This window comes from Ailuropoda melanoleuca, chromosome 10 (genome assembly GCF_002007445.2).
Source record: "Ailuropoda melanoleuca isolate Jingjing chromosome 10, ASM200744v2, whole genome shotgun sequence".
NCBI classification, from domain to species: Eukaryota; Metazoa; Chordata; class Mammalia; order Carnivora; family Ursidae; genus Ailuropoda; species Ailuropoda melanoleuca.
This window is the reverse complement of record NC_048227.1, coordinates 28,523,089-28,545,912: the sequence shown is the minus strand read 5'-3', so window position 1 is coordinate 28,545,912 and position 22,824 is coordinate 28,523,089. Positions and strand designations below refer to the sequence as shown.

The 22,824-nt window shown below is 47.6% G+C and overlaps 1 protein-coding gene across 4 annotated transcripts in view; it reads right to left on the bottom strand.

The window, feature by feature from the left end:
- Positions 1-22,824, bottom strand: part of CPPED1 (calcineurin like phosphoesterase domain containing 1) — a 195,418-nt gene that overhangs the window by 97,434 nt on the left and 75,160 nt on the right. For all 4 annotated transcript variants that reach the window (XM_034670360.1, XM_019798393.2, XM_002918068.4 and 1 more), the window contains exon 3: positions 18,816-19,238. In XM_034670360.1, the coding sequence (XP_034526251.1) occupies positions 18,816-19,238 (423 nt within the window). The remainder of the gene's footprint in view (positions 1-18,815; positions 19,239-22,824) is intronic.

Genomic DNA, 22,824 nt, shown 5'->3' with positions numbered 1-22,824 from the left:
AACACAAGCAGGGGGAGTGGGAGAGGAAGAAGCAGGCTCCCAGCAGAGGAGCCTGATGTGGGGCTCGATCCCAGGACTCTGGGATCACGCCCTGCGCCGAAGGCAGACGCTTAACGACTGAGCCACCCAGGTGCCCCTAACAAGAGTCTTCCAATCCATGAACATGGTCTATCTTTTCATTTACTTAGGTCTTCCTTAATTAATGTCAGCAATGTTTTATAGTTTTTAGGGCAGAAGTCTTACATGTCCTTTGTTATTTCTGGGTATTTTACGTTTTTTGCTGCTATTGCAAATTGAATTATTTTTACAATTTCATTTGACAAGTGTTTGTTGGTGGCATATAAAAATACACTTGACTTGTGTCTATTAACCTGATACCCGGAGACCTTGCTAAATTCATTTATCCTAATAACTGTTTTGTAAATTCCTGAGATTCTCTAAGTATATAATCATATCATCTGTAAATAGGGACAGTTTTATTTCTTCTTTTCTGATTGTTATGCTTTTTCTTGCTTTTTGTAATGATTGGAACCTCCAATATGCTGTTACATAGGAATGGTGAAAACAGGCAAGCTTTCCTTATTCCTGATCACAGGGGAAAATTCTAATCTTCCATAGTCCCATAGTTTAGACTTTGGATATGACTGTGAAATTATCCTTAAGGAAAGAAAGCAACTTAAATTCCCACCAAGGGTGTGAGAGTTTGGTCAATGAGATTTCATTCCTTGGTGATCTTACGAGGAAGAGCCTTTTGAAGATTAAAAGGGAGACTGTCTAAAACAACACACGTTTATCCAGAAATTCTGAGTAACTGCTATCCTCCTTTTTTTTTCTTTAATCATGTTGGATAATCCCTGTCCTCTTACTCTTAACTAAACCCTTTCACAGGTTTTACGCTGGTGGATGCTGTCGGTGTCCCCACCAGGCCCCTGTGCAGGCTGGTGCATCTGGCTGCTGCCGGGAGGGTTGACTGCTAACTGCTCACAGCTGCCTTGCTCCTGAGACCTGAACAACTAAACCAACACCGTGGTGGGGGGGCAGAGCCAATGAATGAATGACCCGAGTGCAAAAGGTCAGCCCCTAGACCATGTGGCACAGGGGTCCTATTATATGAAATATCCAGAATAGATCGGCACATCTACGGTGACAGAAAGTAGATTTCTAGGGCAGGGAGGGAGGAAATGGGAAGTGGCTGCAGAAGGGTGCAGGGTTTCTTTACAGCGTCATGCAGATGTTCTAAAATTGACCGTGGTGGTGAATGCACAACTCTGTGAATAGACTGAAAACTGCTGAACTGTACGCTTTAAATAAGTGAATTGTACTGTATGTTAATGGTAATGGTATGTCAATAAAGCCATTATGGTGCGGTGGGGGAGGGAAAGAAAGGGAATAATGACCATAATAGGAATAGCTATCATTTTTTGAGGATCTGTTATGGGCTAGGCACCGTAAACAAGCCTCATTGTGTGTATTATTTTTAATTTTTCCACATCCCTAAAATGGATTACTGTATGTGGGGGCCGGAGGACATGGCCCCCCCTGCCTCAAGGCGGGGGTCCACCTCTGTGGTGTGATTCGTGCTCTGGAGCTCAGCTGGATTAGGCTGAAACCCTGAGCACATATCCTTGCTTATTAGCTTTGTTCCTTGCCCTGTCCTGTGTCCTCACGCCCCTGCTCCAGGGAGCCTCCCTCAGACACTGACCTAAGGAGGTCAGCTGGATCTCCTGACGCCTCTATTACTCTCTCTGTGAGTCCCAGGGCCGCCCAAGGGCTCCTGGCTGCTGCTTTCTCCCACAGCCCCACCTACCTTACAAATAACAAAGACTTTCTCTTAAGAGCTTCAGCTTGCTCTTTTCGGTGCCTTTAAAATTTCCTTTCCACTCTTTTATCTTTATTGTGTTTCTGCCTTCAAAAGTAATGCATGCCTTAGGAGAAGCAGTTGAATAAGCTATGGTACACACACAGTGTAGCTGTAAGGAAAAGTCAGGAAGATCTCCATGAACTGATAGAGAATGACAGCCAAGAAAAATTATGTGAATCAAGTGCAAAAAGCATACACAGTAGCCCTCCTTTTGTGTAAGAAGGGATAATAAAACAAACACACATGATGCATGCACCTTACCCTCCAACAGATCAGAAAAATATATATGTATTTGCAATACCTCTCACAAAAAATAAAAAAAAGCTACTGGGGTAACACGCTAGATAAATCTGGGTAAAACGAATATAGGTGTTCTTTTTACTTGCAACTTTTCTGTAAGCTTTAAAATATTTCTGAATAAAAAGTCAGAAGAAAAAAAAGCAATGCAAGCTTACTAAAATAAAATCAAATGTCGTAAAAATACAGAGCATGAAAAAAAGGAGGGGGCAGGAAAATCTCTTGAACTTTCTCTTCCCATTTTAGTTCCGTGTGTGTTGTCCAGACATTTTAAATTGTCTGTACTGATAATACAGGTATTAGATACAGGTCTGTAGCAATACACGTATATACAAATACACACAATTTCACAAAAATGGGGTATGCCATCTGTGGATTTGCAACTTGCTTTTATTCACTCCACACTGTATCTTTTCATTGTTCCACTCAGGACATACAACAGCTCCATCTCAGAACCTCCCCATAAAATCCCGGAAACTGTATTTCCAGTATGTAAAAATCTAGGCTGTCAGATGATCATTCTAAACTGGGAGGCCAGGTGGGTTCAGCGCCTTTCAGCTCTGCATACTGCTCAGGTACCTGGAGCAGCTCAGAGTTAGCAGAACTTCTCCAAGAGCCCCTGGGGACCTGGGAGCAAACCACTCCTGGGAGGAAGGAGTCTCACAGCCCAGCCACTCCGGCAGGTCTCAGGGGAGGAGCCCATCTGTATCTGTTTGCTGCAGGATCATTAGCACAGAAAGAGGCTCCCAGGTGTACGGAGCACCTGAGCCGAGAGGCCCTGCTCTGTGCAACCTGACCTGGGGAGAGGGCTGCATCGTCTCCTACGGGAGCTGGGACCCAGCTTGCTGATGGGGGGTGAGCAGCCAAAGCTGGCTGGTGAGGACTTCATTATGGCGGCACCAGGTGTTCCTGGGCGGGGCCGCTACTGGAAGCCTGGGTTCGTGCCTTCCCCTCTCCTGTGGGTGCTACGTAGCCGCAAACATCTGGTTACCTCAGGCATTTGCCCAGATGTCTGGCTCACGTGTCGTGAAACATCTGGCTTGTTTTAAGGATCCACAGCCTCCTCTTGGGATTCTTTCTTTCCTTTTTTTTGATTGGGTAGGAACTATGGCCCGGTTGTTGAAATGACCTTCACCCAAGGCCAACTCATTCATACTCTATAACCACAAGAGATTTTTTTTTCTTTCTTTTTAAAAAAAATTCCTCCCCTCAAGAAATTACACTTTTCTGGCCTCAACTCAACAATAATCAACAAAAATTATATTGTTCCCTGTTCAAGACTCCTCTTAATTGAAACTACAAGCAGGTGAGAGAGGAGGGTGGAGCTGTAATTCTCAATGGCACAGAAGCGGCCCAGAGAGCACCAAGGGCTGTGCATTTTCAGCTTCATCAGGTTGGAAGTGCTTCTGCCACAAAAGCCCCAAAGAAGAGCAGATGGGGAGAGAGCGGCCAGCCAGAGTCATCGCGCCAACACCCAGGGAGTCGAGAAGGGCCCAGGTCCTGTTTCTAATGTGACGTTTCCACTTCCAGCCACTGGACTCACTTACACTGCTAGAGGACACGAGCCTCCCCTGCCTCTGGGAGCACCTGAGCTTGGACGATCCAGGGCACAGAGCAGCACTGCTGGGAAATCATTCCTCTCCAAGGCCTGCAGGTGCCTGGCCACCCACACAGCCAAACCCCCGGGGAGTACGGCTGCAGAGGAGCCCTACTTCCCGCCTTGGACTCGAGAATTAATTATGCGCTCACAAAATTCAGACTCACTTCTTATCTACAGGGGAGGCTACACTCAACTTTTTAATTTTTCCCCTTCCTAATGACGCAGAAATTCAAAACCTGTGTGGAATATGACAGAGGGCTGTGTTTTATTCATACTAATATTTGGTTGCCAAAAAAGCAGTGGCAGCTTGGGGTAGGGGTCAGGGGAATGCAGGCTCGAATCTCAGTCTGCTATCACCAAGCTGTGTAAGTGTAGCATGTCCACTAGCCTCCCTGAGCCTCAGTTTCCCTGTGTGGAAGGCAGGAGTCATATCGACCACCCCCCGGGGTCACTTAAAGATCACGGGACACTCAGAGCCATGCCCAGGGTTGCGTGGCAGGAAGCTGCGTGTGACGTACTCAGGCAATGCTCAATAATTACACCTTCCTCTCAGCCTTCTCTAAGTATCTGATCAGATCTTTTTTTTTCATTTGCACAAATTACATCTTTCTCGCTATTCATAATTTCCTCTTTATTTTTAAAAGAAGATGGCGGGCTTGTGTGTGAGATGCAGTGTGCGGCACACATTAAGGTTTCAATCCAGAATGGACGATTTTCTAGATTTCCATTACCCGGCTTCCATGCCCTATCTTAAACACAGCTGTCAGGACAAGAGGCTCATTAAAAAGATTGTTTTGACTGACGGCATGTTCATGTATCAAACTGGAAATCCATCCAAAAATACTCAAGGGAGGTAGACAGAGGTGGCAGCAAGCCGAGGAAGGGAGATGTTTTGCAGGGTGTCGAAGATGAAATGTGCTGGGGTAAAGAGTGCTCTAGCTTGGACTCCAGTCCGGGAGGTCTCGGAGGGGCGCTGTCGCCACTGAAACGTGAGAACCTTAGAAAGTCAGCTTCCATTTCATTTCAGGACTGGAGAAAGAAAGATGGCAATCAGGCAGACTGCACTGTGGCACGAGCCAAACGGCATGCTTTTCCAGGAGCCCCTTAAGACGGCGGTCTGCCCTGGGCTCTGTCCACGCCCTTGTCGTCCAGCGGGATGACACTGCCTCCACCTGACCTCAGCCATGCCACCCGTGACGGCTCCGAGCCATTTCCCGGAGTTCTTGGACTGCTCTGAGGCCCTCTCCTCCTGACTCACTCACTTCTTTCGCCCCCTGTGCTCGCTGCTGCCGTGGGCTTCCCGGGGACAGCGCACACAGTCACCTGCTCCAGGGTGCAGGCTGTACGTCCCACTGCTCTTCTGCTAGAGCCTGCTCAGAGCCTCTTCAGCTCTCTGCCCTAAGGACAGCCTTCGTGCCTGCCTGTCCTCCTCATCCTCTTGCCCACCCGGCGGACCGCCTTTCTGACCCCACATGTGTCAGGACGACAGTCGGCTGTCAGTGGCTTGAACAAGTGAAAGGTGCATTTGTATTTATCTATGACGTATTTATCCACCCCATATAAAGAAAGGAGGCGGGTGGCCAGGGTGGGCACAGTTTGGCTCAAGGATCTCACTAAGAACACTGGTTCCTTCTGTTTCTCTGCTCTGCTATCCTCCGCTTGTAGCCTCGTCTTCAAGACTGCAAGATGGCTGCAGGGCTTCCAGGCGCTGTGTCTGAGTTCCAAGCATGAACAAGAGAAACGGGCCAACGAAAAGCTTTGCAGGAAGCCTCACTTGCTAAATTCCAGGTGTAAGGGGGTCTGGAAAGGAGTGTTTTCAGACTGTCATGCTGACATCCTGAACAAAACCTGGCAGGAAAAGAGAAAATGTATCCTGGATAGACTGAGGAAGGTTGTTCTTTCTAAAATGCAAAACTTGATTGACAAAAACCCTTTACATGCTTCTTTAACACCTAATGGTCCTGATCCAGCTCCTGTTCCCTGTCATCTAACCACCAGAGTCTTGCTCCACTCATGAGTGGTTTCGAGGCCCTGGCACATGCTCTGCCCCGTGTCTGGAATGCTCCCTTCCTGCCCACATCTGCCTGGGACACTCTCATTCATCCTTCAAGACACCGCCTGCTCCTCTCCGGATGGAATCATCCCTGGCCCAGCTGCACCAAGCTGGTTCTCTTTCCTCCTGATTCCTGCACATTCCTCGACTCTTGTCCTGGGGTTTCTGGCTGCCCACCTTGGTGTCCCCGACCGGTCTGTGAGGGCAGAGAGCAAATCGACTTAACTGGATATCCATCCTCAGAATGAAAAGGCTAGAGCTGCTGCTCTATAAATGACTGTTGGTTGATGGATGGACAGAAGGATGGACGGGCAGATGGACACATGGACGGTGAATGAGTATATGAAACTTGAGGCAACTCACAAGCTCTATGTTAGTAGGTTCTGGGATGGAGAAACTCCATCTCCCCATTTTGTAGATATTACCTAAGGAAAATCAGTATTCCAGTACTTTCTGATACTACAAAAGAATTACCACGTTCCTTGTCAGTGAAGGCCTGGTGATTATTAACAAGAGGGTGGAAGACAGAGACAGAGAAAGGAACACTGATTCTGAATCTTGTCTGTTACTTATATGCCACATGGCATCCATTTCCTTGATTTTAAAAAGGGTCGATAATATATCTCTCACGGAGTTGCTGTGAGTTTCAGAGATTGTGTGTAACCCCCCGAGCACAGGCTCAGTGCACAATGGGAACACATGCTTCCTAGCACGGTTTCTGAAATAAGGTGTGAACATGGGGTTCTTTCTTCCTGGCCACGGGAGACAATGCTGGCTGTCTTCCAATAGCCACGCCCTTCGTTTTTTGTCTTTGCTGAAAACAATCCCGATTTTGTTCTGGGACATGTCCTGCTCTGGGAGGTCATAGGCTTCATTTCCAGAGCCAGGATCGAGGCAGCTGTGACAATTCTCCTCTTAAGGGCACCAGCATTAGGGGCTGGAACAAGTCTGTGGCCCAGGTCTGGGCACGGAACTGTGGGAGGATAGCTGCTGGGGTCCTGGGAAAGGTTTTATTTCTTTTAAAAAGACCCCTGTCACTTCTGAGCATCAAATCCAGGACTATGGCAGCCATCTGAGAAGGTCCAATCTGAGGAAAGGGCCACGTGGAGTGGCAGGTGGGGGGCAGCGAGCAAAATCACAACAAGATCCTGATCCCGGAGCTGGCCTGGCTGAGAGCCTGACCCGAGCCTAACCGTCTATGACATGAGATGATAAACTTCCTTGTTCTCTGTGCTGGGCGAACTGCAAGGAGTTCCCTGTTACAACCAACAGGAACTGGTACTACCCTATGCTTTTTAGAACAGTAACTCTCCTTTTGGGGTGACCAATAATCCACTTTTAAAATAAATTGGCTTTTGGAAGCTCTTACAAAATAATGGACTTCACTTGCTCTCCAATAGGCCCCTTGATGGGGTGGGACTCCATTCGAGCACTATTTTGTCAGTGACCTTCTCGACATCCCTTCTCCGGCTCGTGAAATTGCTTTCCCAAGCATCACACATTCAGTGGGACTGAGGCGTGGACCCAAGGCAGTGCAGTGGCATCAAGGGGGGTAAGGCGGCTCGGTCACCTCAGGCCATGTCTGTATGACAAGTCAGAGGCAATTTGGAAGTGAGAAACAGACAACACACATTGGGGGCAGAGTGTGTCATTACAAGACCCAAAACGCAGTCAATCAAAAACAAAGAAAGGAAATCTTCTCCTCCCTTAGATTTCAAGCTTTTCACATTGAAGATTAAATGTGGAAAACGCTAAATGGCATAATTTTTTGAAACAAACTGATGGCTCTGTAACTATTACCCTTAAATTTAAGTGTCAATGGTGATTGATGTTAAGTACCTGGACCAGGGGCTGGGAAACTACAGCCCAATGTCTGTTTTCCTATAGGGTGTATGAATTAAGAGTGCTTCTTAGCTTTTTAAATGCCTCTAGGTAGGTTTACATAAGCACCAAGTAATACCCTTACTTTTGCCGCTTGGCCCACAAGCCTAAAATATGTACAATCTGGCCATTTACAGAAACTGTCTGCCAACCCCAACCTAGATGTCATTGCAGGGATTCTTTTGATTATTTTTTCATTTTTTTGGAAAAACTTAGAAGATTCAGATGAGTATAAAAAATAACATTTATATTCCCACCACCCACAGATAACATCTTGTAAGATCTGCTTTCACAGTTTTTAAGAATGAAAAAATTGTAATTATATGATTTTTATACAATTACAGCCCACGTCCTCTTTGACTGCCACCTGCTATACCAGAGGCACCTGGCTTTAGCTTTAAGGATGGCTACCTTTGGCCAGAGGGTCAGCGACCTTGACAAGGTTAAGACAGCTGTTCCTTCACCTTGATCGGATGACAGGAAATGGGGACAGTCATCACAGTGCTTCTGTGTACTGATGGATCAATCATACAGAAAAGTCTTCTTTCTCTTGAAAGCAGTCTCCATCATGATATATAGGCTTTGGACAGAGTAGGCAACCCCCAACACCTACTGGATTGAATGGGTGCCCCCATCAAAGCAAATGTTTGCTGGAGTGATTTCGTGAAGACACAGCCATCAAGTAAAGGTGGTTATGAATGAAAAGAAGGAAGAAGAAGAAGGAAAATAAAGGATACAGGAAGAAGGGAAGAAATGTCCCTGATAGAGAAGCTATCCATGGCACCAGGGATGACACAATTCTCACATTCTTATGGAAAACCATGCCCCTATCAAGCAGGTAGCAAGCCAAGTATTTGCACAACTTCAAATGTGATTTCTGGAGAGAGGAATTTAAATATTAGAAACAGGGGCACCTGGGTGGCACAGCGGTTAAGCGTCTGCCTTCGGCTCAGGGCATGATCCCGGCATTGTGGGATCGAGCCCCACATCAGGCTCTTCCGCTATGAGCCTGCTTCTTCCTCTCCCACTCCCCTGCTGTGTTCCCTCTCTCACTGGCTGTCTCTCTCTCTGTCGAATGAATAAATAAATAAAATCTTTTAAAAAAAATTAAATTAAATAAATATTAGAAACAAATGTCTCATGCATCTCAAGTCCCCTCTAAGACATTTACGTTGACTGTCATTCTCTGGTTCCTTCCCTGACTCTTCCCCCTACACCGAGCTTCTTGGGGGTAGGACCGATGCTTACTATTCACTGTTCTGGTAGTTTCCAAAAACAGAGCATGTGTGCACTAAGGGCTCAACACAGAGATGAATGTGACAACAGACGAAGCACCTGACCCCAGTGTCACGAGTTCCAGTTACTCTTCCAATCAGAACGCTGAACCTCTTCAGCGAAACATGACTGGAGGTCACATCTGGCTTTACCAAGACCAATTTCAGGCACAGGTTTCATAAATTAAAAAATGTGCAAGCATTTTTAATTTAAGATTTGGACCTGTTTGTGCAAAGAGAAGTTCGTGATGGTTGTTACCACAGAGAAAAAGTGGAAAAGATTTTAAGTGTCCAATAATGGCAAAAGAGTTCAACGAACACGGTATGTCTATGTGTAGTATAAAGTATCGGTGGTCTGGGGAACATTTAACGACACATGATAATGCTGTGTATGACATCATCTTCTGCTTTTAAAATGCTCATAGGGTAAGATCTCAGCTGTATGAAAAGAAGGAACTCCTTAATAACAAGAAAACGTTAGGAATAGCTTGTTTATAAACAAAGCCCCCTACGAAAGAAAAACCAAACCAAACCCAACCTGTACAACCCAGCAGAGGCACCTTTGTATTGAATCACAAATCATACTAAAGACATGGGATTTCATAAAGCCAACGAAAGTGACACTTGGGGAACAGATGGAATTGGGAGAAGGGCAAGTCATCAACATGGAAGGCTCTGGCAGAAGAAACACACGGATGTATACACAGGAGAGTTCCCGAGAAGGGCAATAATCAGATTACTGATGGATTCAGAAAGAGACCCTTAGGAAAACCGATGCAACCTGGAATTATTTTTCTCTCATGCAAAACTGACCCTCCGTGATGCTGCTGTCAAACACACAATGCTGTTGAACAACAACTTTAGACTGTTTAGACCAAGGAAACCAAGTTAACACTTAACTCATTCTTCATTCATTCTAAGAGTTGGGGCACATTTGCAATAACCACAAACATTTCGTCAAATACAAGTTGATGTAAATGGATTGCCACGATTTGTCTCTTTTCGCAACGTGATGTCTCAAACCAACATTTATTCTTTAAAAAGATTTATTTATCTGAGAGACAGAGAGAGAGAACGTGAGCACGCCTGCACTCAAGTGGGGGAAGGGGCAGAGGGAAAGAATCCTAAGTAGGCTCCACACCCAGCGTGGACCTGACATGGGGCTCAATCCCACGACCCTGAGCTTAAATCGAGAGTTGGATGCCCAACTGACTGAGCCACCAGGTGCCCCAAGCCAACCTTTATTCTTACTTCATCACTCGATGCTAAGAGCTACAGTCCCCATGTTTTAAGTAAGCTTTTTCTGGTGCCCACTATCCTTGGGTAAGAACCTCTCTGGACCTGAGTCTACAGGGGTGGTAAAGACCCCTCCCTGCCTTCCAACAGCATCTCTGCAGAAGGTGTGATTCACACACTCAAGATCAAAGGACCAGCTGAGGAGCTCAGTCTGAAACAAAGGCTGCTGCTTGCTGAGGCCAGAGGGGCCTTCCTCACCCTGGTTGCGCTCCCTGAAGCCTCACTCCGCAGACCTATCAGACACGGAGGCTCTAAGCCTCCCTGGCGAGGTGGACCAGCTCCTTGCCGAGGCGGCCCCTGCAGAAGAGCAGGTGCAGGGCCAACGGGGTGGGTGGCAGGTGGGACCTAACCCCACCCAAGCTGGCCTGGCCACCTGCATCCTGCCATCAAGTTCATACCTGCGCCCGAGGTGCATTCTACTCATTACCCTGACAGCAGCATGGCTAAGAGGTCAGAGCTCTAGAACGTAAGCCCAGCGCGGCCACTTCCCGGCTGTGCGTCTCTCTTCCTGTCTATAAAATCAGAGCAATAGTACGTGTCCTGTTTCTTAGTCTAATATTACTGTACCATAATATTTAATAAGTGGTCATTGTTATTACATGAGCGTAATGTTAATTGTGTTTTAAATGGCTCAGGAGGTAAAACTGATACTGGAGGAAGTCCTGTGTGTTTCTAGCACCCACTGGTGGCATATGGTGGGCCTGACTCGGGGACATGGGACCCCAGCGTGGCGGGCAGAGGGTTAGCAGAAACAACATGGTCAGAAAAATGAGGGTCCCAACTCTGGCAATACTGCAGCCACCCAGCCGTGGGTCAGAGGTGTGAACGTGCAGAAAGGAGAAAACATGTTCCTCACACATCTATTTCTTAGGTGTTAAGTCACCGTATTTTGAGGGTAATAACGACCGTGGCAGGAAGACGGGTAACACAACAGTGCTGTTCTAACTGAGCACTCCCCAGGAACCAGACCCCGTGGCTTATCTTATCCGATCCCCGCCAACACTGGAGACGTTACCACGCCTGCTTCCCAGCTCTGGGATCTCCACGAGCAACTCCACCTCCAAGGCTCCAGGCCGCTCGTCGGGGGCTGCTTGTGCAGAGGCCGTGCTGACAAAAAGCATGGCCGCCGGCAGACCCTAAGTAACAGTAAGACTGAACATGAGCCATGGCCCTCAAAAACCTGGTTCATCTTTTCCCTTTTTCAGGAGAAAAGCTGCTCTGTTTGGTGTCTGTGACGTGGCTTCTGGGAGGGAGTGAGGCTACAGCCCTGAGGGAGACACAAGTGCAGACCACGAGACCCCACCCTGGCGGGGTTGCCCCACTGGACCCTCATGGGCAAGGCGGCGTCACACCTGCCCTTGGCCGTGACCCCTTCCACCTGTGCAACGTTACTGCAGGCAGCTCCTCACCTGGCCGCCCGCTGGTGTACAGAATAGTCCCCTGTGGAAAAGAAACAGCTGCGAGCGGCTCTTACCTGTCTGTAAGTTCAATTTAGAATGGACTCAGAGCCAGAGAGCGTCCGTGTGCTGGTCTCCTCACCTGTGCTGCACACAGGGTCACGGGCTCGTGAGGAGGGGCACGGAGTGCCATGTCTGCACTAGGAGGCTTGTCCGAGGGGGTGCCGTTCGTTCACCCAAAGGAATCATACATATGCAAACATTTTTGTTAAGTCAAATTAAAAAACAACTATAAAACTAAAGCAATTTCTAGCTTATTTTAAAGAACAGTATTCTACGTTCTCACTTATATCGTTGGCCATAGTGGGGGCAAATATCTCTTAAATGCAAGCAAGTCCAGTAACTAAAACTACATGAACTAGTATAGGAAGTAAGTAAGTAAGTAAGTAAGCTAGAATAACATGTATTCCTAGCTAAGCAAGGGATTACTCAGTTTCACAAAGGCATCCCACTGCTCATTTGAAAGTGACACTAATTGGTATTTTTAAAATATGACCTAAAAAGAGAGGATATAATATTTTGATTCCATAAACAGTCACTATGGTTTCCCATGCGCTGTGTCTCCTTTTTGAAATGTCGCAATGGGATTTTTCAACGCAACTGGTCATTTTCAATTTGAGCATGGCAGCCACGATACCAGAGGGACCTCTGTCTGTTCTTCCTTCCTACCCTCTTCCTTCCTACCCTCAGCGCCTCGCCCAGGGCCCATGCCACGTGTTGAACGAATAAATGTTGACTTAACTCTGGGAACTGGCAGCACACGCTGAAACGCGCCAGATTCTCGGTTTATAAATATTTACAATCAGGACTTGATTTCGACTTTAATGAGCCCAACTGTTAAGGATACCTCCGAAGTGAGAAATGTAATCTATCACTTCCCGCCAGATGCAGCCTCGGCATTTGGTCCTTTATCTGGGTTTGTGGTGAACGAGGCACAGACATCAGACGAGAGCGGGATGTTTTATGGTGGACTGATCAAAACAAATAAGAGACCCAACCTGGGAACATGAATTTGGGGCCAAATCTAAATTTAAGAGGGTAAAATTCCTCAAGCAGATAGGCTCCCAGAAACTCCAGACTCTATGGATGCTTCAAAAAGGGTAGTTTAGGAGGTCTCAACCACTAAGATAGCTTCTTAAAATGCATTTTAAACAGAGGGCATTGTGAGGGCGTCCGGGTGGCTCAGTCGTTGAGCATCTGACTCTTGATTTAGGCTCAGGTCGTGCTCTCACAGTCGTGAGATCGAGCCCCCTGTCGGGCTCCGCACTCAGCATAGAGTCTGCTTGAGATTCTCTCTCTCCCTCTGCCCCTCCCCCTGCTCGTGGGCACTCTCTCACTCTTTCTCTCTCTGTCAATAAATAAAATCTTTCAACAGAGGGCATCACAAGATGACCGCCACTGTCTTGAGGACACACTGGCCAGATTCAGAATTATACCTGACTACGAATTATACCCTCACAGGTGTGTTTACCAACATTAACTGACGTGCTGTGTGCTTTAGAAAAAGTAATGAGGAGTAAAATTCTATCACCATATTCCACAGGAATTTGGCATCTAGTTGAGTGCTTCCCCCCTTTTAAACTAGTACCCCCTTTTTGATAAAACTAAAAATAATATGTATTCCTCATCCGCCCTGAAAAATCTCAGGCTCCTTGAGACACAGTCTGTCTTCCTGCACATCCCAGGAGCTAAGAGACGTTCTGTCTAGCTTCACTTCCTGCAGTTCATATTATGAAAAGAGTTGCTAATTCCTTTCTTTCTCAACTTACAAAGTCTCGCTAGCAAACACACCTCTCCTTGCTTGGAGCTTCTCTTGCACCCCGTCGCGAGCAGACTCTGCCCCTCCTGCCAGCACCCCAGGATGAGAAGCACAAAAGCTAGACCAGCGTAAAGTAGATGTGCCTGCCATGCGTGGGCTCGCGATCTAATAGCTGGGTCAGAAAGGCAGAAAGATGTTCAGCAGCTTATGTGAGGCCACGTGGCAGGGGGAGTGGTACCAAACAATTTGAATCCAGGTCTGTCTGAAGCCCAAGCCTGCCTGCTGCCCTGTGATGTGATAGGGCCTCATCCTGCCTGCCCACACGTCACCCCTGCACCCCAAGTTCTGCCTCACCCACAGGCTACCTGTACTATCATTTACCGAATATTCTTCTCTGACTTGAAGAGCTAGTTACATTTTTTCTAACACATGCTGAAAACAGACACCCAAGTATTAGATTTTAAGTGCCCCCTTGTCACCTCCCGCCCTGAACCCCCACATCATGTCATGGGCCTCCAATGAAACTTGCCTCATCCAGGCGTGCCGTCCACTGAGGAACCTGAGGCTTGCTCTGGACAGACCCTTCACTGAGTCAGGCAGCTGCCACAGTGGGGTCACCAGAAGCATGCACACCATGGACACAGCCTCGGGGGAGGGCACGGGTGTCACAGGTAACAGGAAGACTTCTCTAAGCCTAGGGTGGGTAAAGTATGGCCTGCAGGCCCACGCCTGCTTTTGCAAACCTAGAGTTTTGCTGGAACACAGCCACGCCCGTTTGCTTAAATATGTCTGTAACTGCTTCCGCGCTACATAAAGCAGAGCTCAGCGCTTGCCACAGAGACCGCAGGCCAAAACGTTTACTATGTGACCCTCTGCAGAAGAAGTTCACCGACCGCTGCTCTAGGTGACACATTTCCCATCCAACAGTCAGTTGGCAAACACCAAACCATAGGTAATAGGGACCGTACTTATGATTCTGATTCTGCTGGTAAGTATGAGAATCAAATTTAATTCCATTCCACTTAACCAGGATTTATTTATTGACGGGGCTACTACACGACAGTCTTGGCGAGGGGCTGGGCTTACAGAGGCAAACAAAGCTGGGACTCCATTTCTTGGAGGAATCAGAATATAAACAAACAATCTCAATAGAACTCAGTAAGACATTAGAGTAGGATCTGATGTTTTATTTTTCCTATAAGTGGATCCTGGAAACCTGACCTTTTTGCTCTTTAAAACTTTGAAATTCTAAAACCGTAACCATGGGCTAAGATCTCTTTCTCTCTAGTTTTTTTTTTCTTTTTAAGCATAAATACTGGAGATGAAACTACTTCTGTGAAATTACTCATTAACTTTTGCCAGAAAGATCAACTTATTGGAAGTTTCTGTAATTGCCAAATTCACTCTGGGCTCCCGACTACACAGTTCTCATTTCTATGTTGAGAATGGAAAACGGAAAAGGTATCGAGACATCAAGGGAGACCAGGGTCAGTTAAAGAGCCAGGCTTTTGTTTTTTAAGATTGAGTTTTTAAATTGGAATCCATATTAACTGGGTCACATATTAACCTTCTGCTGAAAAAGGCATGAGGGACAGAGACAATGGCTGGGTTCAGCCACGATTTCATTATCTACTACCTGTCTTTGCAACTCAACTAGGTATCAGGTGAATTAAGGGGAAAACCAATTTCTACATCCCATGGATGTGATGAAATTGATTATCCTCGGGCAGAGCCAAGGAAGACCGACAGTAAGGGGCACGGCTGTGCACCTGTCCTGCCCTGATAACTGTTTACGTGCACTGGCTATCGACGCGGCCTTTGTCGCACACAAAGAAGGTTTTTCACTGAGCTTCACAAGTAGAAACAGAATGCATCCGTTTCTAGGGAAACCTGACTGGGGAGGCTCGCAGGCTTCGATTCATAGAATGCGTCCCCACGCACGTAGCGGCCCATTTGTACGGTAACACCCCTCCTCCTCATTTACCTCATCCCATTTGAAAAATTAACGCAACAATGAGAGATGATTGTTGATGCTCGTTATTAAATCATTTATTCATCCCACACAGTGACTCAGAATTATTCATTAAGCTTGCTGGAAGGAAGCTGGGTTTTACCTCCATGGTGGTTTGAGGAGGGATGTGCTCTTTAAAAGGATATTTTATAACAACACAATTATCATAATTAGAAGCTACCCTGATATTCTGATGAGCTTTTGACATATTTTTGAGTACTGGCATTTTAACACAAGGAGATAAATGAGACTGGAACAGTACTAGCGAATAATATTGCTGTGGGGGAAGCCGGAGGCAACATTAAACAGCAGCGTCACCCCCAATTTTACCATGGTCCTTTATTAATGAATCTTACAAAATGTCACTTGAACTTTCGGCTTTCCCAAATGAGCCCAAGAATTACATCTTGTAACCTGAGCAGTCTTTTGCGTTACTGAGTCATGGGTACACACGTGCGCCATGAGAGCCTACCTACCCGTGCTTCCAAACCAAGCAGGTCACTCAGCCCCCCACTGAGCTGGTCCACATCTGGCCTCTGATCTCTTCCCAATGTTGCCCTTGGTTTGTTCTGGGTCTGAAAGGCCATAAAGCAAAGGGCCTGGTTTGATAAGCCGCTAAAACTGACAAGCGACAGCATGAAAGGCACCCATCTCTCCACTCTTGCCCAGTTAAGCAGCAGGCTTCGGGGAAGACCCTAAGGCCAGGGGCCAAGAGGAGGCCTTCTCATACATGAAGGTGCATGGTGGCTATAGTCACGGGCCACGGGGGAAGAGAGAAACTGGCTGCTGTGTGAATCTGGAAAGCCAGCACGTGGACCATGGTCGAGGTGCACAAGTGGCTTTACCCAAGAACGAGGGGCTTGGATTATGTGGGATGTGTGCTTGGCACTTGGAACACACCTTGGACAAGCTTGGCCTGGGAGCTCTGCGAGAGCATGGACCTGGTCTGCTTTGTGCCTGCAGTACGGTGGGTGCTAAGAAATGGGCCGTGTCAATCCTTCACTCACTGCACAAATAGCAACGAAGCACTGATTATGAGCTAAGACCCCAGTCAGGTGTCCTGAATGCAGAGATGACCACAGCAGTGTCCCCCCACTCCAGAAGCCGAGTCTAGTGGGCGACTGAGATGACTCCACATGTACAAGAAAGCTGAGGAAGAACCCAGGTGGGGCCGGGGACACCTCATACAGAAGGTGCCGAAGTGGAGTAGCCGGCCAGGTGAAATGGAAGAGGCAGAGACCATGGGGAAGAGTGGGGAGCTGGCCCTATCTGGGGGTGGGAGGGACCCCAAAAGGAAGGGGTGTTATGGAGCTGCTGCTATGACCCAGATGGCAGCCTCAAGAAGCGACAGTCTGGAGAGATGCTGAAGGCACTAGAAATATCAGACTGTTGTGGGCAAGGAGGCCCTACTGGAGATGGCTCCGTCAGCATTCCAGGGCCTGATGTCGTTGAGAGTGGTACAAGACTACGAGCTCCTCTGCTCCGTCTCACGCTGAGCAAGCAAGCTCCTGCTTGTCACTTGGCTTCCCATGCAGCTCTGCCCATGGGAAGAGACTCTGCTGCTGGGGCTGAGGGGAGGGTTTCAGTCTCGCTCTAAATCAATCAGTTGGCATCCTGGTATAGATAGCCATCTGTGAGCTGGGGCAACTGGAACCCACCTCCAAGACACAGATCAGCTCTGGGTGTGCTCACAAATCCCTCCTTGGCCTGCAGGGCTGCGGGCCTGATGGGGACATGGACGGTGCATCCTGAATACAAGGCCAGGCTCCTGGTGGGCAGGCAGCAGGTGTCCCCCAAGGGGCTGCCCTGTTAGAGCTGTGGGCTCTCTCTCTGTAAGTGTCTACAGGTCTCAATATCTGGGGGAGCCTGTGGGCTGCATGTGCTCCGACGACGACGGGAAACCCAGAACCACACGCCACTCAAGAATGTGGCTGACAGGAGCAGAGACAAAGAGCAGTCACGGGGATGGCATTTGCATCATTTAACATTTGATATGAAAGGAATCATTTCACTGGCATTAAATGTTCTCCCTGGCGTTATTCTCTGTTACAAAATAGTCTCCATGGTGGTGCTGATGCCATCTTGACACTTCATTTCCTTGTCATCGAAATGGTGTTCTGCACCAACTCAAGCATGGCATGAAATTTCAAAGACCTCAATAGAAGTTTCCCAACTTCATCTCCATGGAACAGTTGGAAAATGTCTCCAATTATGCAAGCTTTTTGTAAAATGTCTCAAAAATACAGAAGGGCCTATTGTACATTTCACAAGTAAATGCGAACACATTTAACGCCTAAAGATGAAAAGAAGAGTGTCAAGGCTTTTTTAAAATTTTTTTTTAAATGAATGCTTGCTACCGGGTCAGGCCACCACCTCCCTCTTCCTACCACCTTTCAAATAAATGGATGTATTTAAATGTTTGAAGCATCTGATGAAGTACACTCTGGAAAGATCTGAAAGGAGGCACTAAAACCAAAACAAGAGACACGACAGTTGTCAGAACGGGAATCCTGCCAAGTCGCTGGCCACGCAGGGAATCGGCTGAGAACCACCCCTTTCTCACGAGAGCAACGCTGCAGGTGCCACCAGGAGGGGAGATGGAGGGTGTGCGGACCAGTACGCCATCGTGTGCGTGTGTGTGTGCCCATGTGTACACATGCGTGTGTCAAATACCTGATTAGCTGATAACTGACAGTGGGCTAAACCAGACTAAATACATTTCTCTCTCCTGGTTCTGGAGGACAATTCAGTCCTCATCCTATGAAAACTGATGGGGAGGCTCCAGTACCTGCCACGTCCCAGGACGTCCCAGGGTTACATCTGACACTGGCGGAAAGCCTAGCTCTTAAAGATCACCTACCGGTGAGCAAGTTCCTGCTTCCCAGACGTATGAGAAAAGGTGCTCCTGGCATCATCCCTTCTCCTGGGATCAGTACAGCCACAGTCAGACCCCCTCTGCCCCAGGAACTGCATACCTGCAGGACCCCCATCCTCGGCTGCCAGCAGCTGCCACAGCTTTACGACTTGGTGGGCCAGCGGCTACTGTCATGCTTGACAGGCCCCCGCTCCTTTAATCCTAACAAGCACCCTCTGAGAGAGCTCCTTCTGCTCCTCCTGCTTTACAGATGAGTCCACTGATGCTGGAAGGGCTAGGCCTTGTCCAAGGCCACACTGCCGGTGGAGGGTGCAGCTGGGGTCAGGACCGAGTTCTGTCCGAAGCCCCATCCTCCCTACCCTTCACCAGGCTGCAGGAGGTGGAAGAAGGATCTGGAAGCCTCCCCTCTAGACATCCCTCCCAGCCAGCCCCTGGGGTCCCGGGTCACTACCTGCTCCGGTGAGCTTGTCGGCCACCTCCTTCCGCACGGACTGGGTGAGGTTGAAGTAATCGTCGCCCTCATCGATGCTGCGGAGGAACAGTGGAATGTGCTGGAAGACGATGGCGTGCTGGCACTTGCGCTGGCCCGCGACGCTCAGTTGCTGGTCCAGCCACTGGTCCTGTGCCTGCTTCAAGGCGGGGCATCGGGAGGCATCGTACCAGAACTGGGAGTTGAGAACGAGGAACAGGACACCCCCGACCCAGAAGCTGAAATAGTCGTCCCCCCAGGTCTGCTGGAACTCCGCCACAGTCTCGGGCGTGGGGGTGTTGCCCACGTCATGGTTGCCGCTGACCAGCACCAGCGGGATGTCGCTGTCCACGCCTGCGAGCACTCGCTGCAGGTCCGCAGTCTGCTCCTTCCGCCAGGGCATCCCTGCAAGAGTGAGGGTCACGTCTGAGATGGCCGTGGCTGGCCACGCGTTTACTAACATAAGGTAAGAGAGCACAGCCTAGAAATATACTCACCCCTCACGTGGAACTGAAAACAGCAGCTGTGTGTTAAAAGCAAATCAGTTACTTAGGTGAGAGCCTCTGTCTACACCTCTTCCCTCAGGATGCCTTGGAAATTCAGTGTCCAAGTGGTCGTCTGACCCAACATTGCTGACTGAGTGATGATACGCAGTTATTCTAACAGTAAATGTTAGTGAGGTGTCATTTCTTTTATTCAGATGAAAAATAAACATAAATAGTTGTAGCTTTTCCGTCCCATCTCAGTGGGTCATCATGTGCGTCCCTATTATGTGTGGACCCAGCTTTGAACACTAGGCCCAAACCAACTGCTACTTAAAGTTATTCTTACCATACCTGTGGCTTTGCAGACTGTGGGAGCACCCTATGGGGAAAATGCTTAGAATCCGAACGGCCAGACCAACTGGCATATGCATCCTGCCAAATCCCACTCCCCTCACCCATGCAGGGGAAGAAGTACTTTATATTCCATGAACGGTGTGTAAAAATGTAAAGGCTCAACGTCTTGATATTAAGTGTGTCTCCCCACCCCATCCCCCCACTCCAGATACACAGGATTCGGTATGGAGATAATGTATTAAAACTCTAATGGATGGGATCTGAAATGACCACTTCAATTCTGGATGTTTTCTGTTGTCTTTGTTTTGTTTTTTAAGCTCCTCTGTGCTAATTTATTACGGCGTACTGACTGTGTCTAAGGCACTGATTCAGTTGCCGGGGCAAGATGTGAACCAGAGACACAAATCCTTCCCTCCCAGCAAACGACGGACGCACACTGTCCATATCAGATCCTAATGAAGAATTATTGAGAAAAGCAAGGCGGGGAAACGGACAGGATTCCTGCACCACGTCAGTCCTGAGGAACACGCTCACCATTGTGCAGAGACAGCATAAGGAAAAGGGTGAGAGAGAAGAGCAGCCCAACTTCCCTAGGGTGATGAAAACTCACCTGAAAAACCTCGCCATGAGCAGACAAAAATTACACCCAACAGCCCGTGTCCCTCACGAATTTACAAGAAGGCAAAAAGGTCTTTACGAAGCAACTGCAGCTAAGAAGGAAGACCTAACACAGAGAGGAATTCAGCCTAGATGGTCATAAAATAGGCGGGCGTGAAGCAGGAACGGGTAGAACTGACTCAGGAAAGAGACAGCAGCAAGAGACAAAACTGTTTGAGAACTTACAACTATAAGAAATCAGCAGTGGCCAGCTCTCCGTTATAGCCAAGTATATGCCTGTTTTACCAAATGTCCCGTGCGAGCTTGTAGAGAATGTGCATTTTCTAAATGTTGAATACGGAGCTCCTTGTATCTCCCCTCAATCAAACCTGTGTATGGTGTGATTCAAGTCTCCTGTGTCATTTTTTACTCCTTGCTTTTGGCCGACTGATCCATGTCAGTTTCAGGGAGCCTTGGTTAAGTCTCCGCTGTAACTGTGAACTGATCCATTTCTCCTTGTAATTATGCCAAGTTTGATGTGTGTTTTACTTTTAGCTATGGGATTACGTAAGAGGTCAGAACTTCCACATCTCACTGAAACAGCTTTATAATTCATTCTAACAAAATAAATAGAAAGAAAGAGGCAGATCCACACTGATACAATAGAAAAATCATTACTATATTAAGTTAAAAAGGTAAGACATGGAGGGGAAAAAATCACATGGAAATTTTTAAAAGGCTTACACATATTTGCATGTTATAGCTAAAACTTCTCCAAAGACACAAAGAGAACTACAACTCTGGTTAAATCTGGGAGACTGTGGTGGAGAGGGAGGGGGACTTTCATATTCGGTTTAAAACCCTTTATACTACATTTTAAAAGTTCCTTCTTTCCTTTTTCCAAGCTTATGTACTATTTACACTTTCTTTTTTTAAAGCGTTTTCTTGGTTTTTTGTTTGTTTTGTTTTTTTAAAAAGGGGCTTTTAGCCCCAGGATCCCACGGTTTGAAGAAGATTCATGAGTGGCCAGTCAGGCAGCTACATTTCCAAGCGATCCCAATTTCTAGGATGAGTGGAATTTGCTTGGAGAAGGTGTCAGCAGCTGACCCCCACAGGGAGAGCCCCTGAGGGGAGCAGCAGGTCCTCCCTGGCACCAGGGACCACGAAGGCCCTCCCTCGGCAGTGCTGGGCATTTGCTCACCTCCAGCGTCTGCCTCCTCGCTGGTCTGGGCTGGCCCTGGGGCTCCTGGTTTGAAGGGGCCATGGATTGATGGTGCCTCTTTAGCTGAACCCAGACTGTGGGCATCTGTGCTGACTTACAGAATCCCCTCGAGGACCCTGCTGGTCAGTTCTTTTCCCATGTCAACAAACAGGCAGTATGAATCCTTTATGGCCTTGAACACGATAAACCATTTCAAAGGGACTCCATAAGCCAAGGCTAATTCATCACTACTTTCCTTAACCAGTTCTCTAAAAACCCCAAAGCTGCCACTAATGTTCCCTTCTTTGCATTCATACTTACTTGGGGATGCTGTGACCCTTAACAACGGCCAATGCTAACCTTACTACGGGCGAGGCACTGCTCTAAGAGCTGTACTCATATTAACTCGCTTGGACAGCCAGTGGAGGCGTCAGGATTTGAACTCACCGTTTCAGCTCATACCACTGCTTCTCATTACAGTGACCTGGACAGAAAGGTCCTAGCTTCCTGGGTGACTTCTCTCAGCTGTCCTGATCCACAGGACATCGATTTACAATGCACTGGGGGGCACAGTGTCTCCCATCCCTGATTTTCAAAGGGTATTTTGTCACGATGCTTCATATGCTGACTGAGTCAGACACAAAGAATGTTCAATTACCTAATGACCGTGAGGAAAAAAGCACCTCAAGAGAAAGGCTTACTCAAACCTTGGAAAGGAGACCTTGTCTACAAGCAATCTACAGGGAAGAGCTGTGAATTACACACAGTAAGAGGATGTTTGTTTCCAAACTTCAGTGGGATCCTGCTTGGGGGAAGTCACAAATATCCCCCAATAACCTGTTTAAAAAAAGATGAAACCCGTCTTCCCTGGATCCCCTCAAATATGAGCCTCTCTCGTGAGGCTTTTCCAGAACTTTCTGTACCCCTCACGTGGAGGCATGGTGTGGAGATGGAGTCTAGGACACCTGGCTTTGGTCCTTGGCTCTTGCCCCTTACAAGCCATTGGCCTTGGTGAGTCACTTGGTTGCTCTGAGCCCTGGTCTCACCGTGTGTGAGATGAGAACGATAGGCTCCATACCTCAGAGGGCGACTGTCAGGATTCATACCAAGATAATGATTTCCAGAGTTCAACATGAACAGGGATGCAAAAACGTTAGCTGTCTTCCCTCCACCCCCACACCCGAATGTACTGAATTCTCCCTTTCTGACTGGTGACTCACAGTGTGCACACAGCAATCAATAAATCATTTCTGAAGGAAAGAAAACATTCCCCAGGGATATAAATAATTTTTAGGTAAGAATTTAAGTGAAGGAGTAACTGCTCAATTACAAAAAGCCAAGGTTAAGGAAAACA